The sequence below is a fragment of the Argiope bruennichi genome, chromosome 2 (genome assembly GCF_947563725.1).
Source record: "Argiope bruennichi chromosome 2, qqArgBrue1.1, whole genome shotgun sequence".
NCBI lineage: Eukaryota > Metazoa > Arthropoda > Arachnida > Araneae > Araneidae > Argiope > Argiope bruennichi.
Window position 1 is genome coordinate 136,744,984 of NC_079152.1, and position 23,791 is coordinate 136,768,774.

The 23,791-nt window shown below is 31.9% G+C and overlaps 1 protein-coding gene across 3 annotated transcripts; it reads right to left on the reverse strand.

The window, feature by feature from the left end:
• Positions 1–3,875: 3,875 nt before the first annotated feature.
• LOC129961996 (enkurin-like) lies at positions 3,876–23,707 on the reverse strand. Of its 3 annotated transcripts, none has more exons than XM_056075652.1 (5): positions 23,525–23,707; positions 22,889–23,034; positions 9,638–9,873; positions 7,974–8,108; positions 3,876–4,079 (listed from the first exon to the last, which is right to left on the reverse strand). In XM_056075652.1, the coding sequence occupies exons 1-5, from the start codon at positions 23,638–23,640 to the stop codon at positions 3,900–3,902; spliced, it is 813 nt and encodes a 270-aa protein (XP_055931627.1). In that variant the 5' UTR covers positions 23,641–23,707; the 3' UTR covers positions 3,876–3,899. The 3 variants fall into 3 exon arrangements, with proteins under 3 accessions (XP_055931627.1, XP_055931629.1, XP_055931628.1); XM_056075654.1 differs by lacking the exon at positions 23,525–23,707 and adding an exon at positions 23,124–23,184; XM_056075653.1 differs by lacking the exon at positions 7,974–8,108.
• Positions 23,708–23,791: the final 84 nt, after the last annotated feature.

A 23,791-nucleotide genomic window follows, 5' to 3' on the forward strand; every position in this document is an offset into this window, starting at 1 on the left:
TTTACAACGGCAACAGTTCAAAGCCGTTCATTGTAGCATGAATGGAGCCGAGTCTTATATTTCCGTTTTAACAGATTTTTAAATGGCATAAACATGAGTAATTAACTTTTCTTTAAATAGTTCAATAAAAATTCCTCGTGTTTAAAAAAATTTTTAATTTTAAACTAGTTGTTAAATTCGCGAATTTTCCAATGTTTTCTGTTCTGCATGAGCAAAGGAAAGAGAAAAATACAAATACCTTTTTCGCTGCACAGTATTTGACGTCTTAACAAAATTCTAAACATTTATTGATAATTCCTAATTAATAATTGCTCTAGAGCTTTCGTGTAAACAATTTTGAAAAATTGATTAGAAATCAAAGAAACACTGCATAGGAATTACAGCTGAATTTCTAAATTTTTAAGAAAATATTAAAACTGCTTTTATACGATGATATCTTCAGGAATTATGGTGATGATATCTTCAGGAATTATTTAACCTCTTTTCATTCTCTTTAGAGGAGTGTGAAAATTTTCTAAAAAATGTTACTTTCCCTGTATTAAGAAATATAGTTGTCAAAATTCGTCAGTTTTTCAAAGGGTATTAAATTTTATAAGATTAAAAAAAACAGACAAAGGGACATTTAATCTTATATGTACAGATATACGAGTGCAATTTTCAATTTTTAAATAACATTACTTTTAAATTAATCGAATGTGACGTAAGCATTTCCTTAAAAATAGCGGCTCTTAAAAGTATTGGTCTTGGGACCATTGAAAGTGAGAAATCGCGATATGCTGAGTTTACGCGGTAATTACAACCATTAATTTTATAGGGGTGACTTCTTAATACAGATTGCCCATTAATATTGATTAAAATTACCCATCAGTTGACAGCCACCAAGCCAATCGGTTACAACTGGACTCGTTTCACGACTACATGTAATGATTTGAATGCCCGAAATACTTGAGTAAATATGCTTGTTATCAACGAATTCCCATTCAAGTCCTTCATTTTAATCCTTGTAACATAGAAGTGCTAGAGATTTCCTTGCACAATAACCGAAACAGATGTAAAATGCTTAAATAACATGGCTTTTAGGTCCCTTACAATTGCATGCTTAAAAATATTTCGATTACAAAAACAACGTATGTAAGAACGTATCAAGTATCAAGCAACGTATCAAGAACGTATGTAAGGGATTTTATTGAAATTAAAGTACAACCATCATTTTAACTAACGCAGCCAATATACATATATTATACCGGCCGCATATACCGTATATTTATCATATCTGTTCTTGTAATATGCTATTGATATGATATATACAGAAAAGACTCTTTGTCAAAGTTTTGAGACCAAGAAAATGGTTTATATGAATATTCATCACTGACATAAGTACGAATTGGCGTATATTCAGATTATTAGGCGATGAGATTCTTACTAAAATATAAACAGACAATGGATGACGGAAACAGAATTTAAAATTAAGTTGTGAATTATTGAAAATAATATGAAAACTTCACAAAATTTTAGTTTTTAACTGTCGATTAATAAAAAATAAATAACATTATAATGATAAATTGCCAGTTTTTAACACAAGATTAATATTCAATATTCCTTGTTAAATCATGTTAAAATAATGTTACGAAATTTCCGGGGGTTCGTTTGGATAGTGGAAGTTATATGGTGTGGAGAAAGCCCAATCAGCAGGCGGCAGTAGAAAATAAAACAACGACGCTTATTTATATGAAGAGAGGACAGGATAGCACAAAGACGACAACTATTTACAGCATAGAGAAGACAATTATCTTCAAGCCGAGACGTGCACACAGCAGCAACGAGACTCTACTGCAGACTTAGTGCATAGCTTAGTTCAGAACTAGCTTGACTCCATCGCTGCTCCGCTAATCTCTGGAAGGCCAGTTCTTTACCGTCGATTCCGACTACTCTTCGACTCTGGCAGCTGCAGATTGCCTTCTTTTATAGGTCTCAGGAGGCGGGGCTAGAAGCCTCTCAACCAATCAGGAATTTTCGAGGCGTATCTCGGTTCCTAATGGATGGATCGGGAAAATTCTCGATGTTTCGGGTATAATCTATTTTGGCACCAAAGTCTCCAAATGGTCGCCAAGTTTATCGCCAAGCTCTGGGACCTCCGACGCGACACCCGGACTCCGTCCAATACAGATGACTGTAAAACGGTCTTTCTGATGATAGAACCAACTATGCTTTGAAGCAGCATTACAGATTCGTAACAATAATCTATTGTTAAAATTTCTTTAATTCATTTATTATCGCTTATAATACTTTTCACAATCTGATTATATTCAAAACACCCGATGGCAGAGGGAAATTTAATTCTTGTTTTATATTCCTTTTCCACTTAAAGTATGTGTTGTTTCCTCCAATTTTAATACTGGATCTAATATCTTGAGCTTCTTTTTTCTACTGCAATCAAATGTTACAATCAATTTAATGCTCGCAGAAAATGGAGTCTCATAATTCATAATTTTCAGAATGCATGTGTTGTGACATATATTTTTGAAATCGAAATGCCGATAGCATTTCAATTTCAAAATACGGGTTGAATACAAATACAAGACGATAAAATTTTGTATCTTAATCGATAATATATTGTATTTATTGATTAGAATGCTCAACTAAAAGTGAAGATATAATAATAAAACCAGCAATTTATTCGTAATCAATCTAAAGATCATTTGTAAGTTCGGTGACCTATCTTAATTGATTGATAGCTTTTAATTTTAGTTTAGTCAAATTTACAAGCGGTTTAAAAGTTTCACGATAACTGTATACTTCCTAGTTCTGTCAGACTTCCTAGTCATACTGTCAGACTTCCTAGTTCTGTCAGACTTCCTAGTTCTGACTCGAAGTCAAATGACTGAAATTACGTCAGTGCTAGCCCCTCTTTTCCAAACTTCTGCACCTTACTGTTGGAAGAACATTGACTCTAACGGATTTATCGTACTCCAGATCCTCTGGTGCGGTGGTTCTTTGGCGAAAGTCAGTTTCAAACTTAAAACCATCCAGCCTCGAGACCGAAACTTTATCATTAGTCTACCATACTCTCTTTTTATTGGAAGTTCTAAGTAACATTTGACAGGCTATAGTTCCTGTTAAATACCTCTGTTTGTGGCAGTCGCTATCAATTCTTAAGCAATAACAATTCATAGCTAAACACGCATCACAAATTTATTAGCACTTCGAATAATGAATATTACCTAAATATTATCTGATAATCTTGTAATAAAAATGTAAATAATAGGCAAAGGATAGTTGAAGTTTTCGAAACAAAAAGATTAACGTGAATCATTTGTAGTGTTCATATGTGATTATCATTAAATCCATGTATTTTTTATTGTACATAAAACTGGCTACCTTATCTAATGAATTAAATTTCACACCACTAAAATTTAAACTGTGTGTAGGAAAAGTTGATTCGAAGTCACTAACAGTATCATAGAAAATGCATCTGTATGAGTGCGACAGAGTCAATTAATGAGCGGAAATCTCCCTCACAATTCAAAATTCTTTATCATCCCGATAACAAGAGATTTATAAATTTCAAGGAGCAATAGTATATATTAGATCACCCATTCTATCGATGTTTCAGTTATTTTGATTTGTTTCAGTATCAAGGGGATTAGAAATCTTTAAGATAAAAAGAGGAATTATTTACTCATCACAAATATATGAAACTATATAAAGTACAAAGTGAATCGAATATTGCTTTTGAACTCCCTTTTTGAAAGCTATCGGTTATATTATAAACACCAGTGATTCTTCTGCCAAGTAATTTTTGTATTTTTATTTAGTTCAATTAAAAACTTGAATCACTCAAATGTATAAAAATTTTTAATCAGTCTTCATGCTCTCAGTTCCCTGCAGATCAAGAGAACTCATTCAGGCAATACATAGATATCGTTTTCTTCATTCTTTTCCAGAAAATAGATGTCATGTTCCAAGAGATCCAGCTTTCTCTCAAGTTCCAGTTTCCTACTCTTTAGTGATTTTGTGTCGATGACGAGAGGTAATGACATGTACTGAGTATTCAATCGCTCCCAGTTAGCCCGCAGACCCTGGAAGAAAAATATATTGTTTTGAAATGCTATTATCATTCATATTTCTTTACGTCAAAGGTTTTAAGTCTTTTAATCTCAACTCCTCTTAATTTCTTTGGTTCTTTTTAACTACTTCGTCCCTTTTCCATGAAATTTGAAACTTCAAATAGTGACTATCAGAATTTCTTTTTGTTATTCATGTGCATACCGGTTAAAAGGAGGAGAGAGAAACTGTTATTTGCTAAAAGTGAAATTATTTAGAAGTTTTGGCAGGGAAACGAATTTTGATATAAGTAAATACCATTAATATTTTGTGATAATGAAAAAATAAATAGCGTTCTGATTGCATGAAGAATCTGACTTTCAACAGAAATTATTCGAAACATTTTCTGATCCCGTGTAAATGATAAGATACCAAAGAGTAAATATGAATGAGTGACTTTTTTTGCCTTCGTATTCTCTTTAACAGCCAGAATCTCTATCTGAAATAATTATTCAAGCAATTTAAGTCAGTAGAATGCACTATATCACTGATGTGCTACAAAACTTAATTTATGTCTAAAATTTTGATGTTAAGACAACGTGCTGAAATTCGTTTATCTATCTTGCTGGTTTTTTTGGGTTTTTTTTTAATTTTCACATACGTATAGACAAACCAATGAAGATATTAACAATTCTTCCATATACAATCAGACACACTGCTCCACAATTAAGATGCAAATACCATATGTTAAAATATGCCCATGGAGATTATAGCATTTTTTAGTTATTGCGTCCCACGCATATGAGCAGGCCTATCAATATATTTTCTTGAAATGAATATGTGGTTCAGTTATCGGTTTAAATTCAATTTAATCTTGCAACAAAAATCCCTGCATTCTAATGAATATCAAATAATAACGAATATTTTTACTTTTTTTAATAGTTTACATTTAAAATTCGTTTCTTGCAAATTTTTTTAAGTTACCAATCTTGGGCATTAATTTTTATTTTCAATAAGAAAGGGGTAGAAACTATCCACCTGTTTAGCAAAAGGTAAAAAAAGAGATTCCTTATAATGCGCAATTTATTAAAAGGATTTTTTTTTAAATTTGCGCAATCTAAAAACTGAATTAAATTAAATTCTTTTTCTAGAAACTTGTTTGGCCAAATCTCGTTACGCTGCTTCTCAGTCTGAAATTACTTAAGGCTATGAAAATTTTCTGTAAGTGTCTCAAAAATATTAATTTTTTAAAAACCCAATATGATTTTGGGGGGGGGGGTATTAATCTTTCATGCCAATCTATTTTTTTAACAGCCTTAAAAGAATTCCTTTCTTTAAAGAGTTTAAAAGTGAATAGCTTTATTAGATTAACATTTTATCAGAAAATTAAATTTTTATTTATAAGGTAGGTTAGATAAATTTGAGTCTTAAGAAACATATGCAGTATTATTATTTTAAATAAATAATAATACTTTAAACAATTCATTGTAATAAATTTAAATTAACAAAAAAAATTGCATTGATATTCTTTATGCTTTTTTTGTACTTTTTAATAAACATGCAATATATAAAAGCATTAAAATGTGGACAAAGACTGCTGATTGAAGCAAGAGGGAGAGCAAATGACTCTTTTAAAAAAACGAGATAAAGCATAGGATGAGACTTTACTGGTGTTTGACAAACATGAAGCCAGCACAATTCACAAAACTACATACTGTGGCTTTTCAAAATAAACAGCGACAGGAATATATTTGGAATTGCCTTCTGGTCGCAATATTCCCCCCTTTCTATTCAACCGTCTATTGACAACCAATTTCTTCGTCAGCTTCTTGTTAAGCTTGATATTTAGGTATTTATAATATTAAGAGAGTGCAGATTATTAGAGAGAGAGTTATGTACATAGAAAGAGTTCTGCGGTATTTTTTAATAAAATCCCGTAACTTCGCAATGGTTCAATCTAAGTAAACGTCTTTTAGAAACCTCTGCACTTCACGTAACATTTCAGAAGATATTGTTAAATGTGCACCAATTTCTCCGCATTTCGTCAAAGATGTTTCCAGTAGAAGAAATCATTTTGGCATTTAATTTGTATTATTGTAAGAATAAAAAAAGAATTCTTTCAATAAGATAAAAAATAATAACAGAAAAAAAATCATTCGAACGTATACTTTTAAAAAGGTAACCGCTTCTTAAATAGCTAAGGCGGTTTCTTTCGCGTTTCCTGTCTTTTCATGGGAAGATTGTTCTAGAGATTAAAGACAGCTGAAATACATCTGGCATTATTCTGCCGTTGACGCGGTTGGTAAGCTGATAGAGAAATTAGATTTGGGGTTTTCATAGAAATCTTCTCTCGTACACATTCTTTAGGTTTAAAAAAAATGAACTTTGAGACCTTTCGTCGAAAATTAAAAGAACAATATTCTAATGTTTTGTTAACGAACACTTATCGGCCGGAGCTTTCTGAAAGACAGATTCGCCTGATATTCTCTATGCATACAGTAGTGTTCTTGTTTGCTTGGTGAAATATCTGGATAAATATTAAACAGTTATTCCCAAGATGGTTCTTCACAAAATTTTCCTAAAATTTAACTGCATACGCTATATATTACAAAAATATCGCAAGAATTATGATCATCAACAAAAAAAAAAAAAAAAAAAAAAAAAAAGGGGGGGGGGCTCATCCTGTAAGATTTATGCCAAAATACAATCTCGAATTTATTAGTTCTGTAATGAATTAATTTCATGCATGTTTCAATCTTTTCGACAAGTATTACGTAGGAATACACACACACACACACACACATATATATATATATAATTATTCGTTTATATATAACTTAAAACTATTAATTATTTTAATTTACATAACATCATTATAAACTATATGTAATTTAATAATACGTTAACAATCCATCCTGCTTTTACATTGAATAAAGTTTTTAATATAGTGATAACTAATCATTAAAGAAATGACAAAGAAGAGACACCGAAAGTGATCTCACTCGTAATTCCTGTGAGAACGGACGAAATGCGAAATCTATTCGTAACTGCTCCAGCAGTGATTTCAGGGGTCATACTCGTCGTCTGACTGGTGTTCAAAATTACGAGGTTCATTCCAAAATAGCCCTAGTGTTGCTTTAAAACAGGACGTTAATATAACGAAACTAAACTGGCGTGATTTCTGATCAAACCGGGTCCGTAACTTTATTATATTTCTTGTCAGAAAAGCAATGAAAACAGACTTTTTCTCGTAATAGTAACTGTACTATCTTATTTAATGCTTAGCTTATACTTTTAGTTCTAAAATTCTGTTCAACATGTAATATTTGCTTTGGAAAGTAGGTAGAGTGCAGCTACCATGTTTTTATACATCGCTAAAAACTAGACGGCTATAGTTTGTGGGAAAATCTTAGATAATTGAATAATTTTAAAAACCTCATCAAATAACTTTTTAATATTTAAAACCTTTTATCTTTATACACATTGTATTCATTTTTACTTCCATATCTATAACTTCATTCAGAAAGATCTATATTATCAATTATCTAAGTTATCTATCAAGTTTATTTAAATTTACGCAGATTCTGATCTAAAATGAAAGCTTATCATAATCTTTTAGTCAGGCTTCATGCAACAATAATGTGTTATTTTCTAAGTAAATTAACAGACTTACATCAGGCAAATATAGAAATCGTGATGTAATTATTCACACATTTATTTTAGTTTCTTTATTATACTTTGAATAAATTACTATGAATTATTTACTCTGTAATAGGATTGAACTATATCGTTCTTTCATAGAAACAAATTATATCATACTGTGATAAAATTGCATATAAAGAGTAAATAGGCTCGATGCAAAAATATGTGTTTAATCATTTACATCTAAATAGCGATAAAAATCACCAAAAATGGACAACGATATTTACTTCGAGTAGATTGTTTCTTTCTTCTTCAGATAATTTAATAAATTTCCTATTGGGATGTGATTTCTGATATAACTCATTAGAATATTGAAGATCTTTTCGTCGCTGAACAAGGTATTTTGGAGTTACTCCAAATTCCTGCAAAGGAATAATTTTAAAATGATTGAAATAAAGAGTAGAGTTTTAAGTAGAAAAGAAAATTTCAAATCAAAAATTTGTGAAATTATTTATTAAAAATGTAATATTAAAATGAAAATCAATTTGATCCGAAAATTTTCTTCCTGTATTTGAAATTTTTTGCCTTCCCCACCAGAAAATTATCTGTAGCATTTGCTAAAAATTTTTTCGCATTTGTCAGATCGACAAATCTTTGCAGCTAAAAATCTCTAAATCCAATTTAGTCAAATTAATTTTTTTCAGAGTAAAATTTAAATATCGCTTTTAAATTTACAATGCTGGGAAGCAAAAGGTTGCGCGACAGTTTCTGAGTATGCCAAGATATTCGATATGGCATCAAAAAGGGAAATTTCTCATTCTAAGAATCACTGCAAGTCACGTGTCTCATGTTGGATAAGCTTACATCCAGAAGAAACAAGCGACTCGCTCCCTCCATTTACATCCCAGCTCTATGATATACGCAAGTATTGTTAAAAGAATGCAACTTAGTATATAATACAACTTAGATATTGAATTCTTCATTTTAGACGAGTTTATAAGGACTTCAATTAATGTAATATCCGTGTCATTTTTTTGAATTTAATAATAGTTAAAATGAGTAATTATTTTTTGATTCCAGTCTTTTAAAAGTCTTTCGTGATATGCATAGTATCCCTGAAAATTATAACAAAAGTCTCGCTCAAACTTCGGTCAAAAGTTTGTAAAAACTATCTAAGTCAACAAATTTGCTTTTTAATATCTTAGCAATTTTTGTAGATAGAAAGCATGGAAATTTATGTCCTTATAAAGAAGTGTAAAAGAAACGTTTCACTGACACGTATTTCCCCCTATAGGTTAGCATACAAATTTAATGTTCTACTAACTTTTTATCATCGCCCTCTACAGAAGGCAAATATTTTCATACATTTCGATATCTTATTTAATGAAATTAAGGAAATTATATATATATAAAATTTTTCTATAATTGTAATGGTTAAGGAAATAAACGCTCGTTCTACTTGAATATTTAAAGAGCATATGAAACTAACTTTTATGTTTCATGCATATTTTCTGTATCTCCCTTTGACTTTTTAGTATATTTCCATACTTTAGAATAATTTACTTTTCGATTCGCCATATATTGAAATGATACAGCAACGAAGACTGATCTCTTTTTAGTTTTGAATTCGGCATTGATTTATTGTTTTAAGTGATGAAATCACATACTAAATTCATGCATCTCGTTGTTGCTTTTTCGAGTTATTTTGCTCAAAAGCAGACATAATTCCATTCGAGGTTTTTTTTTTTTTTTTTTTTTTTTTCGCACTCATCAAACTCTCGGAATTGTATTTTTTGATGATGACAACGTTTTCTTTTCTTTCTCTTCGTATGTGACAAAGAAAATTTTTTTGCTAAAATAAAAATTTATCAACGGCTGTGAAAAACGATTTTTAAAAGGAACTGACAAAATTAAAATTCATTAAGTCTATCAGCAGTATTAAAATTCCTACCTTTTTCATGCAGAATTTCGGTACTAAACCAGAAAACTCTAAGAAAAATGAATCTCCTTTCTGAGTGTCCACTGACTTCCTGGCCGGTCTCAAGGCGGGTTTCCTTATAACATCTAGCTTGTTCAGCGAGATGAAATTCTTGTCTTTGCCTTCGTGAATGATTAGAGGGGCATCTTCCTTCTTAGGTACTGGCGGTCTTTTATGGCTTATATCCAGACAAGAGAAAGGCTTACTTTCTGTAAAAGAAGCATAAATGTGCATGCACTTTGGCACCGTGCCCTCTTTTACTTCATTTGTAATAATTTCACTTATGCTAAGTGCTAGAATATATTACTATAACAGAAATTTTTAGCCCAAGGTGCCCACACCTTTTGTTAGTGCACATTTTTCAGACTGGCTTCAAGATTAAAACCAAAAACAGCTGGAGCAACAATAGTTATAAAGAAAAAGTTCTGTTTACTGATATTATCATAAACCAACGATGCACAATTGAAAATATATTATTTAATTCTAATAACAGTCGTTTCAGTAATTTCGGAAAATAGGAAACGAATTTGTATTGGAAATAAACAACATTTTTAATATGTTATAAATAACTAATTTTCGGAAGAGGCAAACAAGCCATTCATTGAAATGAATATTAATAAATAAGAAAGTAATAGAAGTTTAACAATTAAATTTAATTTTTCGCTCTAAATTACGTTATTCGCCTGTTATTCTTTTTTTTTTTTTTTTTTTTTTTGCTGTTAGCTGATTGATAATGATGCAAATAACTGTTGAATTACAATATTTTAACTCTTTAACAACCAAGCACTTTTCAAGCGGCACTCCCTTTAACATCCAGACTTTCTCAGCGTGACTCTGGAAGACATGGACTCTTCCAAGCTGAGGGGCAGTTACCCACCGCACTCTTAAGTAATAAAACTGTCGACGCTCTATCTTGAATAATTGCCTTGTGGTTTTCGACGACGAGAATCATTTTCCATCAACTTAAGAGTTTTATTCCAATGTATTTACATTTTTTAATGTGAAGCGTTTCGCTCTCGTATTTGTGGGGTATTTTTTTTTTTACAAAAAATATGAAATTTATTTTATAATTGAGAAAATAGGGGGGTTTTTTTGCAAGTTTTATGTTATGCTTCCAAACCATTTAAATAAAAACTGGCTCTACTAGCAATTTCAAAACACCTTTTCATCTTATTTTCATTAGGCCTTTAAATTTTTTTTTCCCATAATTAAATAATATGTCATATATTAGCATGTAATTTTTTTTTTTACATGCTAATGTAGAACATACATTGTGCATATATCAATGCAATTAGTACATTTGTTTACATAGTATAGATGTCAGTGCAATTCCTTGATAGACGAGATAATGTTTTAAATCTTCAATGAATACCAAAATAAAAACATTCATTGAATTTAAAAAAAATGTTACTGCACTTTTTGAAAGACATTTCGAAAATAATACGCTCTTTCAACACTTAGCTAAGATTTTTTTTTATTGCCTTTAGCATTCTTTTTTTTTTTTAGTATAAACGGTTATCTTCATTGAAATTTTAAATGTAAAATATTATTTTGTAATTTCGATAGTGATACTAAGAGAAAAGTTTTAAAACTTTAATTAAATTTTTAAAGAAGTTTTCACATTTTGTTTCCAAAACCTTACGCATTCTTGCTTTTACATTAAATAATCGAAAAAGAATGTGGAGTAAATATATATTTCAAAAATATCTTTATTTTGCCACTCTTTTTTACTAATCTTTTAAAATATAACTTAAAATTTTTGTCTAACCAAGGGAATATATTACGTCAGACTTAATATATCATCTATCGAAACAATTCGATAGATGATATAACATATTTTTTAAACTTTATTTAATACTGAAATACAAAAATTTATGAAATAAAATTCGGGGGAAAAATTACTCAGCGAAATATATTTTGAAAATACATTCCTTCAGTTTTCAGCCTGAACGTTTTACTAAAACATTCATCACTATTACATTTTTCATTAACTAAACATGAAGATTTAACACATTTATTATTATATTCATCATAAATATTACGTTTTTAGTATAAACTGTCATGCTGAAAATCTGCCTTTAAAACGTTATGTGAAGTTTTCTATATTATTAAGTCAAGATAAAAATTTGGAAGAAAGTTTCATACTAAATTTCCACAAATTTACGCATGAGGGAATCATTTGCAAATTTTTGATAATAAGTAAATTATGTAAAATTTTTTGACTCCTCATCTCCATCTCTCTCGTTTATCTGATCCTCATTAGTTTCATCTCCTGCTTCTTTGTTTAGAATAAACGAGAGCTGAGCTAAAGTATTATTTTTTTGGCCAACCATCATCTTCGCTGATAGATCAGTCATTTTCATCAGAAGCAAGTAAAAGTGCTTTAATTTCTTCTTCAATGTGCTCACGATTTCTTTTACTCATAATGAAAATATAATAAGCGTTTCAATAAAAAAAATTACTCTGATAATCCAAAAACCCGATTCACAGTACATAAAATAAAGAGTAGAAATTCACAACTGAAGAGAAATTTTCAGAATGGCATTTGAAAAAGAAACTCAGTATTTATATAACTTATCTCACTCTGTGAAGGGGGCAATAAAGAATACTCCCAATTTTTTTTCTGGTCTTTTATTGCTATTTTGAAAGCGGAAGTTTGTACTTGGCCTCAGAAATTCTACTGTCCTTTGATGACAGAATAAGACGCTTGCAGTGTAAAGCCGCGGTCCAACGGCCGGATGATCTTTACAGATGTGGTCATAAGACTGTCACCCTTCCTTCAGCGGCGGTCCAACGACCTGCCACCTCACGGATTTGGTCATAAATCAGACATCCAACCCACTAGGGGACCACACTCCCCCGTCGCCCGCGGTACGCCTGTAGTACGCCTGTAGTTTCCCGCAAAATGTCGGTAGATGGATAAACATCAAAGAGCCGGAAAATTTGTTTGGGCTATGGGGGGGAAGGGAGTCAAAGAAACTGAGGGTTTTGAGCGGTCGAAAGGGGAACGCGTGCCATCTGAAGATTTCTCTGGTCGTGGGTCCACTGCCACAGGCGGGGGTGGAACCACGAAGGAAGGGTGACAGTTTTATGACCACATCTGTGAATATCATCCGGCCGTTGACACCCCACTGTGGCAGCGGACCCACGACCAGAGAAATCTTCAAGCGGCACGCGTTCCCCTTTCGACCGCTCAAAACCCTCAGTTTCTTTGACTCCCTTCCCCCCCATAGCCCAAACAAATTTTCCGGCTCTTTGATGTTTATCCATCTACCGACATTTTGCGGGAAACTACAGGCGTACCACTGACGAAGGGGGACTGTGGTCCCCCAGTGGGTTGGATGTCAGATATATGACCAAATCCGTGAGGTGGCAGGTCGTTGGACCGCCGCTTAAAACGGCTTCCATCTACAGTAACAAGAGTCGCTACACATTTTGTGAGAAAACTGCGATGTGAATAGGAAGCAGTGACAATGCAATAGTTTGTCTTTATATCATTACAATAATCTTAATACTGAAAAGAGCTGATACTTATCCGAAAAATAAACAACGTGTCGGTATCCTTATATATCATTCATCGTTAGCAGAGCACTTCAATGGAAAATTTCTTTTATAAATGGCCATAAAATCTTTCCAATTTTGAGCTAACAACACATGAAAATAGAAACTAAAACAATTTCAAAATACAAAATATACGCCAACAACCTATTTACTGAATCCCTCCTCAACCCCTACCGCCTTAAGGCACAGAAGAAACTACTGTGAAAAAGCCGCGATTGTCGAAGATAACGAGGACCACCTGGAGTGTTAGTAGAGTAACCGCTTTTAATAACCATCTCCCCTAAAACGGCTAGCAGCCGCCCCAAACCGCCCCACTTGGTTGTTATAGGGTAAGTTCTCAAACCGCCCCAAACCGCCCTGCTGGAATCGAGAGGGTTAAATTAAAAACTGAAAACATATAGCGTCTAATAGATCGCACCGCAATAAAGATTTCGTATTTTAAATTAGTTTTCTTTATTTGGTTATTTCCTTTTCCCTCATTCAAACTCTAATAAACAAAATCGTTCGATTCTGCCTCACAAGAAGAGAATGCTAGACAGTTTTTACACAGAACGGACCTACCAAAATTACTCTTTCGCCTCCTTCACGTCTAAAACCCCTTCTCTTCCCCAAGTCGTTCGTAGCCCTCTTTGTTCGTTACCCTGAAATCTGCCAGCTATCTGCATAAAAAGAAATCTTAATAGTTCTGTGCCATAACTATCAAGTCTTCACAAACTGACTACTCCGATCCGGCGGAAGACACATGGAAAAACTTGAATGACCGGACCGCAACAACAGCAACACTGTGGTTGCATCCTGAGGGCCATCACCGACCACGGTACAATGTCCCGTCATCGATGGGAGGAGCCAGACCCCCACCTTTTCGTGTATCCACAGGGGTGGCGAGAGAGAACCATCCACACTGGAAGCTTCTCATCCTCAATGACGAGGTGCACCCACCCGTGGGACAACTATCAAGTCATGTAATCAGGAGTCCAAAAATACTACAACTTGTTTTAAAAGAAAGATCAATGACTAATAAAAATAGCTTTTATAAGAACAGCAAAATCATTTAATAACGCCTACTAACCCACGTTTTCTTCTTGTATTTTGCTCTCAAATTAAAAAGTATTGACATCCACTATGTAATATTCATGGTCAGTTAAAGGACACTAAGCCATTCTACTTTTTTTTTAATTTAAAAAAAATGTTTCTTCTGAAATACAAACCTGAATCTCACAAGTTGCCAGATGGGTTAAAGCGTGGGTGATGAAGGTTATTTTCTGACTGTACTCACAGTTTTGGCCGCATTCATGTTGGTAGAGTGATGCATTATAGTGTAAAGTCTCGAACCAATAACAGGTAGCGTTCTGATCAAATTTTTTATTTACAGCTTTATTACATAAAAACAACTCTTTCTAATCTAGGTTAAATGAATGATGCTATTTACAATACGAAAATTACACAAGAATAGTTCCTCGAACAATTTCGAAGGAAAAAATTCTACAAGAACAGCTAAACAGGCTGTTGGCGTCTGAGGCTACTCCAGGGATAGCTCTCGGAATCCACCGAATTTTCTTCGGGTGGAATTTTACTCAGAAGTCCGATTCACACGAAGCTTCTCTCCTTGGTTCACACGAAGCTTCTCTCTTTGGTTCACACGAAGCTTCTCTCCGCTTCTTCCGAAAAATCTCACCTTTTATTTTCCTCTCAGACTCCCTGTTACCCAATCACCATTCAGAACAACCTGAATCGTCTCTGGTCGCCAATCGTGGGAAATGTCCATTGATGATCTACCCTCCACAATGGGAAAATGAAGGACATCTGGACATCTGGAGTGTTTGACACTGTCGCCTTTCGAAGACACGATTTATTTCCCTGGGAAACGCACGTGTGGTTCCTTATCTGAATTAGCACTAAATGGCCAGATGACCGTACTTAAAAGGAGGGTCTTCCATTTGGCAATCTGGAGGCACTTAACACTGTGGGAGTTTCGTTGATGAAGAATGGCCCGGAATGTACATTATCGAGTGTGGGAAAAAGGAATGTCACAGTGGTCACCCAGGAAGAAGTTGAATCATTACAATAGCAATTAATTGCGTGCTTCTGTAGGCAGGCTGTTACAGAGGGGGTCTTTTCCTCCCTGGCGAAATCAGAAATGGGAGCTAGTTTTTTCTTCAAAATTTTCTAAGTAATCTAACCCTCCATATAGGAACTAAAGTCATATTTTTATGTCACTTTTAGTGCACCAGGCCGTCTTTGATAGACAGATGGTACAATACTCTACTTTTTTTTTCTTTCATGAATTCATAATACAAGATTTTGATTATATGTTTTAGTTTAGTTTCGTTTGATTTAGTTATATTAACGTCTCTTTGAATCTTACTTGCTTTTTTTTAATCAAGTGATTTTAGAAAAATCATAGTAAATTGACAGAAATTTCATAACTAGCTTTTTTGCTGAAGAAGCATTTCAGTCATTCTTTTAAGAAAAGCTTTTATTGCTAACTAGCCGCTTTCGCGAATAGCTAGTTCTTAGTAGCTATTGGTTATATTTAATTTTGGTTAAACTGTTTAGAGATAACTTCATATCCATAATACTATCTAACTGTCAGAAATTAAGATGGTGTTATTTTAATTGTTTTACATATGCTATGTTCATTGTGCACATGAACCTTTGTAATGGAGTCAGATCCGTAACATCATAGTGTTGTTAAAAACTTAAATATCTAGTTCATAATTTTTTCTGAATGTGGAAGTATTGTAACTTTACTTTTCTTTTCGTCTTGTAAGCTATACAGATATTAAATAGTATCCTTCCTTGCTTCCGACAATGAAAGAGAATCGGGGAATCAAATATTTGATGGAATAATGAAAACGGTTTGAATTTCGGCATAGTCTATTGTTGGAAATTAGACAAAAAAAAAATATTTTTAAAAATTGTCGAATTCAAGAAAAAATGTGGTCCACTTTTAAATTGGTATTTTTGAAAGACAGATTTTTAAAATTTTGGAACGGTGTAAAATCCAGTTTTATGCAATACTAGTGCCGGAAATTACAGCGTAAAAACAACAAAATTTAGCTTAATTTTTAATTTAAATTTAAAATTTCAAAAAATTATCGGAGTTATACATTTCTATCCTCCATACCAAATGTACCAAATTTTGTAGCTTTAGATTAAATGGTTGGGCCCTGGTAGAACACCGACACAAGCACACACATTCATCTTTATTTCTAGTAGAGATAGCTAAGCGTTCTTTTACTTCAGTCATTTTAATATATTTTCGTTCTTTTGCAACAGCAAAAGAACGAACATATTTGTTCAACAATATAGCATTTTCTAAGGGATATGCCACTTAATTTAATATTCGCAATAGGTATAATCGCCAACAACAACAAAAAAAGGGACGCGCCCGTAACTTTGTTATTTACTATGGCATCTTCGTCGATGGCGTCGATGGAAATGGCTTAAGGGGAAGGTTTTTGTGAAATAGATTAAGACAGACAATCTGATAAACCGAATTAATTAACATTATTAAATAGCTACCATCTCAAAATTTTCCCATTACGAAAACTGGTTTTTTTTAATAATTCGATTTAGCAGACTTTTTTATGTATGTATACTAAATTTAGTTCCGAAATTCGTAGTAGTTCTTGAGATATACTTAATTATTTTGTGCTGAAAACTCCGCCCAAAAAGTGTCACCCACCGGGGACCTGTATTAAAGCAAATCTCATCTAGTTAATAGCAAAATAAGACATTTTTTTTCTCGTTTTTATTTGCATGAATTTCGAACAAATGAACAATACGATTCAAATTTATCCGCCATAAGAGTACAATTTTTCAAATTATAAACATTTTTTTTTATTGAAATACTGATGCATTTCCATTACTTTTTAAATCCATTCATCATTCAGCCTTTTTATTTGAGATCTCTCCCTCCCTCCTATGAAATTAATGGACGTCTTCATTTTTATACCAAATGAAATATGTTTTTAACCCATTTTTTTAAAATTGCTCATTGATAAAATTCGAATACCGTAAAGACATTTTAAACAAATGAATTTGTCGGTGTTTATTAAAAAAAGGAGGGAATTTTATTATGAATTAAAATATTATTATTCGGATGTGAATTTTATTAAATTTCACGGGTTTTCAATTACAATAAAAATATTAGATATACGAATTTTACATAGAGGTCAACAATATTTTAACTGTAAATTATCTGACAGCACTAAAATTTTAAAATACGAAAATATTACGGAACTAAAAGTTAAATAGCGCGATGAAATTCAATTAATCTGGTTAAAGGACTGCATTAGGGTAATATTTATGATGGTGAAACAATATTTAAAATAAACTTCTTTTTTTTTACTTGCACCCTTATGAATTATACAGGTCAAAGAACTGTAGTTTTCAAATAAATTGTTGCGAATCTTCGTTTCAGGCAGCTCTGAATCCGAACTAAACAGTATCTTTGAATTACATCTATCCGTCTGCGGGAACGCTCATTCAAAAATAGCAGAATGAAATTCGTTATAAGTTAGTACATTAAAATAATTCATTTGAAAGAAGTTTCAAATTAAATCGTCGGAAAGGAGACAACATCTAAATCTGTGCAAACATAATGAATAAGCAGCTGAAGTGGCATTACCAAACCTTTCTCGCAAACTCTCTAATAAATTTGTCATGCCAGAGAACACCTTACATGATACTGGTTTACAATAGTTACAAAATATAACTTTTGGCATGAATTTAGTATTTCTACAGAATCTGTCACGTCATAATTAGCGAGTTATTTGGCAATGAATCCCTGACATGTGTTAAGAATATCCAAAAGTCGAATTTATGTTTTAGACATGTTTTTCTCAACCAATTGGAACCAAAATTTGACACAACTGCACTTTAGTCACAAATTCTCATACCGTATTTGACATATTTATGTCACTGCGTTTTCTGAATGAGCGCGTGTATTCGTTTCTGAAAGTACAGACCGACAGACAGTCAACCCTAAGTTCGTTTTGGTTCAAAATTTGACAGGTGCTTACACTATAGATATGTTTTTAATAATCATAGACACAATTAGATACAGCATTGAATAAAACAAATATTTTGCGTTCTACTGAAGCTCATCTCAAACATCTATTGTAATTTATTATATGATGCAATTTTTTTAAAATGATCCATTTTTCTGAGCTAAAATGCCTGCATCCAATATCTCAATTAATAATTAAACACTATTGACCTTCGTTTTAATAAAACTGAACGTCTAAAAATATATTATCGTTCTATTCATTCTTTTATTATAATACTCTGGGTTTTTTTTCCATATAGTCAGAGAAATTTTTATTCCATAATCCTTTGATATATTATGTAAATTTTCAAATATATTCAGTATTACGAACAAAACTTTAACCTTTAATTCCTTTTTCTATCCTTTTATTTTTTACAAATGTGCTTTCATGCATATTACTGGATTAGGTTAATCACTTCGCGTTTGAGCTTAAATTTCAGCTTTTACTTCACATAAGAGAAAATTAAAAAGCAGCATAATATAATGAACATAACATGATTCTAAAATAGTGTGAGCTAAACGCATTCAAATTTTGGGATTTTAGAGTTTAAATATATTTTGCTAAGAACGTCATAAGATTAAATTGCATACAAAAAATTCCTGGTTAACCAGTTAATCCCCAAAGGAGGTTAGCGTACAATATCTGATGTCAGAACGCAATTATTTTGATTTTTCTGTCATTTCAGGTAATTAATCCAAAATTATTAATGCATTTAATGACTTATAAAAAGGATATATAATCCCGCCATTTTGACAAATGAGCTCTGTAAAATGGGTAGAGAAGATGTGAGGGAAATGCGTAGTCATTAATGATATTTATAAATGACATTTCATAAAACCCATTAAAATGAAACATTTATGAAAAGGATAGAGGGAATTCTTTTTTGTAGAAAGTAATAAGCTTAATTATTATTACTTATTTTCAAAACACATTAAATGCACCGCTTGAATTGAATAATTACGATATATTTCATGTATTTTGAAATTTACGATGATGAAACATTTCATTGGTCTTAAAATATGGGCTAAATTGTACTAAGAAAGTACTAGACGCGCGTTTTTATCTTAAAGTCCGTCTGCCGAGGGATTACTATACACCGCAATGTCTAAGGTGCTTTAAATTTTCTTTTTATTTCAGTTTTTGCACTGATGTCAGATGTGTAGGCTGACCTAGCTTTAACATAAATTGAATATTTACAGCAGAATTTCATAAAAATCCTATTCACGTTATTCAACCTTATAAGCTTTGTATTAAACGAGAAGAAGCGATGTTAGTAGCACAAATAAAACGTTGGAAACATCGGTATTTATATTATTAGCTGCCTTTGGCTTTTTTGCAGGGATAATGGTTAAAAATTTAATTAAATATTTTGTACAATTTGATCTTAATGTCTTCTTCAGCACCTTCAAAATTTTATAAGCATATAACTCTCATTATCTTAGAGATCTTTCACGATTACGTTCATTGTGCAATGCATTTTCCTAATTTACATTCTATATCTTTATACGCTCAACTACATCACAAGAAAGAGTATCAATATCTAGTAATGGGAGCAATTTAAAACTTTTTGGCTATTGCGTGATTCTAAAATTAAATTTTAACTATAAGTATAAAAAATTTTAAAAATTTCTTTAAAAGCATCTCTTTTTCTGAAAGCAATTCCATATGAAACCAAGCGAGAGTGATCTACCCAAAACTTTCTCTCTCACCCTCTAATAAAGGTGTTATCAAGAGAGCGCCTTTTATAGTATAGGTGTACAATAATTATGAAATGTTAACATTTGGTGAGAATTTAATATTTTTACTGGATAGTTCGTTTAATCTTTGACTCGTTTTTTGGGTTTAATCCCTAGAATGTGATTAAAAATATCCGAAAATCGAATTTTGGTTTTAAATGTTTCTTTTCTTCGTTCGATTGAAACAAAAACTTGACACAGAATTACACTTGCAATCACAAAATACCATAACAAATTTGATACATTTAAGTGATTACGTTTTTAAATTTTCACATTGACATATTTCAGACATTACGGATCAATAGACGATCAACCCCTTTTTGAATTTTCCCAGAATTTAATAGATGTTTATATTATAGATTTTAAATCAGTATACTCAATTTTATCTATCCAGCTTTTCCCGTTTTGTAGTCAACTTATATTCGAACAGTCGGACGGATGGACTTCCTTGGAAGCACAAAATTTGATACAAATCTACAGATTTAGTGTAAAAACCGTATAAGGATTTTCACCCGTCTAGCTGAAAGCGTTTTTGAGGTATCTTTGTCACAGGACGTTTCCAAAAACGTGTTTTTCGAACTCAAGGTGAAAATTCGTCAAAATCTCGAGCCAAAATTTTTTAACGCTTACGATACTTTCTCTGTGCTCCTTGTACGAGAAAATAAAAATAAGCGAATTCTTCATATCTTGGCCATCAACAATAGAAAAAAAGCTAGGACAAAATATTATCAGCAACAATGAAAAAGATTCGAAATATATGAAAATGCAACATTTATGAAATGATGAAATACAATGTAGTCAAATGCCCTTAAAAATTCTTATTCATTAAAAATAGAAAAAGAAATTATATGAAAAAAATTATCATGGAAAAGATCATTTTGTCCATTTTGAGTTGATATAAAAATCGCTTTTGCTTTGTAATGTTTTCTAAAATTATGGTGCGAAGATTCCAAAATTTCGCTTATTTTTAATTAATTAAAATTTCAAAAAAAAAATCATTTCAAACGTACATTCTCACCCTCCAAAGTGTGTATGTGTCGAGTCGGCAGTTCTAGGTCAAATGGTCTGGCCTACAAAGAGCAACACGCATACACATTCATCTTTGTTGTTAGTAGAGATAGCGAGCCCCTAGCTTATTCAGAGACATTGGAAATACGTCAAGATTCAAGACTATCACTATCTTTATTTTTACAAATAATAAAGATGAATGTATGCTTATAGGCCCCAAACTAGATCACGTATATACCTTGACGGGTAGTCATATCGCTGACTCTCCGATCCGCCTCGAAAACACTCGGATAAAAAAAAACTGAATGACCGGACCGCCGATACAATAACACTTTCGGGAACTCTGGTTGAATCCTAAGAGTCATCACCGACCACGGTACAACCCTTCCCGTCCCGTCATCGATAGGAGGAACCAGACCCCCACCTTTTCGTGTACCAATGTATGGCGAGAACCAACCATCTTGTCGGAAACTTCTCATCCTCAATTACGAGGTGCCCCGGGGGCGATACCTTGAAGGGTAAGTCAACCATCTAACTCTCCGACCCGCCCGAAGGCACACGGATTTACCTTGAAGGGTAAGAATGTAAGAATGTCCACGTCGGTGCTATATATTTGGAACCTTAAATAGAATTTTATCTAACTAAAAATTGAACTGCATGTTGGCATTTCTCCGCAATAATTTCTGAAAATATAAATGCTCACTATTTTTTTTTTTTTTTTTTTTTGAAATTCAAACTGTTTTTATTATTTTATAAAATATTTAATCGCCTAGTTTTCTTCTATCATTGAAAGCTAAAAAAGAAAGATTCTGCTTAATATCTACGAAATTTATAAAACAAATAAAAAAAAGTGAAATAAATATTTCGTGAAATTTATAAAATATACGAACGGATATTTACATTTTTAACAGCTCTGTGATGTTATGGAACTGACTTCATCAGAAAGGTTCATGCACTCATTGAACATAACTGATGTAAGACTATTGAAATAACATAGTTTTAATATAAAATAATTTGATGGAATCATGAACATAGCAGTGTATCAAACAATTTATCTGAAATCAAATCTAACCAATATTCTCAGCTAAGCAACTAGTCACTCGAAACGATTATTTACACATAAATCAATAATTTTAGCAGTATATCTCGATTGCTTGGAGATTGAATATGGGGGGGCCACTGTAATACGTAAATACTAATAATAATTTAAAATAACATTAAAAAAACAGTGAAATGAATATTGCAATTATCTTCATCTCCTTCACCTTTTTTTTTTTTTTTTTTTTTTTTTTGCCCCTTATATAAATGCAGATTATTCGAATTTTCTTAACAACCAAGAATAACATTTGACTAATTTTGTTTCTCCAGCTAAAATCGATAAAGTGAAATTTCTTAAGAAATTAATACTAATTAACTGGCAAGTATAGCTAAAGTTTATAGTACAACACAAACAGATTATACAAATATTATTTTTAAAAAAATTATAAGGAATCTGTATTTGTCTTTCTATTTTCAATGCTTTTTGAGACAGTTTTTGCAAGACATATGAATAAAAATGTGTTGATAATGATTAGAAAAAACAAAACAAAAAAAAAAAACATACCATCTGTTCAGGAAGATTTCGAGAGCAGCCTTTTGCCTGTGCTTTTATTTGTGAATATACATTAAAAAAATTATTCATTAAAATGTAATATCTTTTCATGCATATTAATAGTCAGTTTATTTATTTTTGTAAGTACATTAACATTTTCAAATCTTTTTTAATTGGCAACTTCTATTTATAATAAAATCACCCAATAATTTTGTTTTACTTTTCATTATTATTTTTCTAAATATTATATTATTTCAAAATTACCTGAACTGACCTTTATTCGGTTTCGTTTCCCTTGTGTGTTTTTTAAGGTATTCTGCTGGACTTTTTAATGGTGTTTTGGCATATCCCATCGTTTGGTGCGGTTTCTTTTTTGACCCGTAGAACTTCTTCGTTTTGTTGCTGTACTTGGATTGGTATCTGCAAAAAATATCAATTATTGGTTAGGGAAAATGTGCCACTTTTATTTCAGTTCGTTTTTTTACTATCAACAAGTAATAGTGCAGTACATAATTTATAGTTCAGGCTGCTCTGTTATCTGGATTTCAGGTCCTATGTCTTGTTTTGGGTTCTATTCTTTCATACGTGTCATTGCAATATCGGAAGGAAAAAAAACCCCAAAGCATCTTGAAATGGCATTCATAAATTGCTAGAAATAATCAGAAAGTAAAGCATACGAATCCAAGTTATAATGGAATAATTAGAAAAATATTTAAGCTATGAAAAAGAATTGATTTAAATATAATATATATTCTAATTCACATAAATTATCTACATTTTTTCCCTTACAAACACGCACGCACACACACACACACACACACAAAGAGAAATGCAGCCATTTGTGTGAGTAATAGTTAGAGGACTACTTTCTTTTTAAAGAAAATTAGCATAATACTTTTTGAAGTCTCACCTTGGTGTTTTATTTTGAATTTCTGGAGAGCGTAATATTAAATTATATATATTCTCAGAAGGAATCTGAATATCTTTGAACTTTTTTCCAATAACAATCTTTTGATACTCAGTCATGTCAATGAAATATTGCTGGGCAGCTAATTCAGAATCCAAATATTTATATTATATGACAAAAGTTATCTTGTTATTAAGCAAGACAGAAACAAAAATTTCGATGAATATTTAGTTACATCTCGTTGCCATGGTTATATTTCATTCCCAGTCA

Bases quoted from the DNA above. Each gene is read 5' to 3' on its own strand.
- LOC129961996 (XM_056075652.1), bottom strand. From the start codon at position 23,640: ATGACTGAGTATCAAAAGATTGTTATTGGAAAAAAGTTCAAAGATATT. The intron at 23,035-23,524 runs GTGAGACTTCAA...TATTTTTTGCAG, and splicing joins ATTCAAAATAAAACACCAAG to ATACCAATCCAAGTACAGCA. The intron at 4,080-7,973 runs GTAAATATCGTT...TTTTTCTTCCAG, and splicing joins AAAGAAACAATCTACTCGAA to GGTCTGCGGGCTAACTGGGA.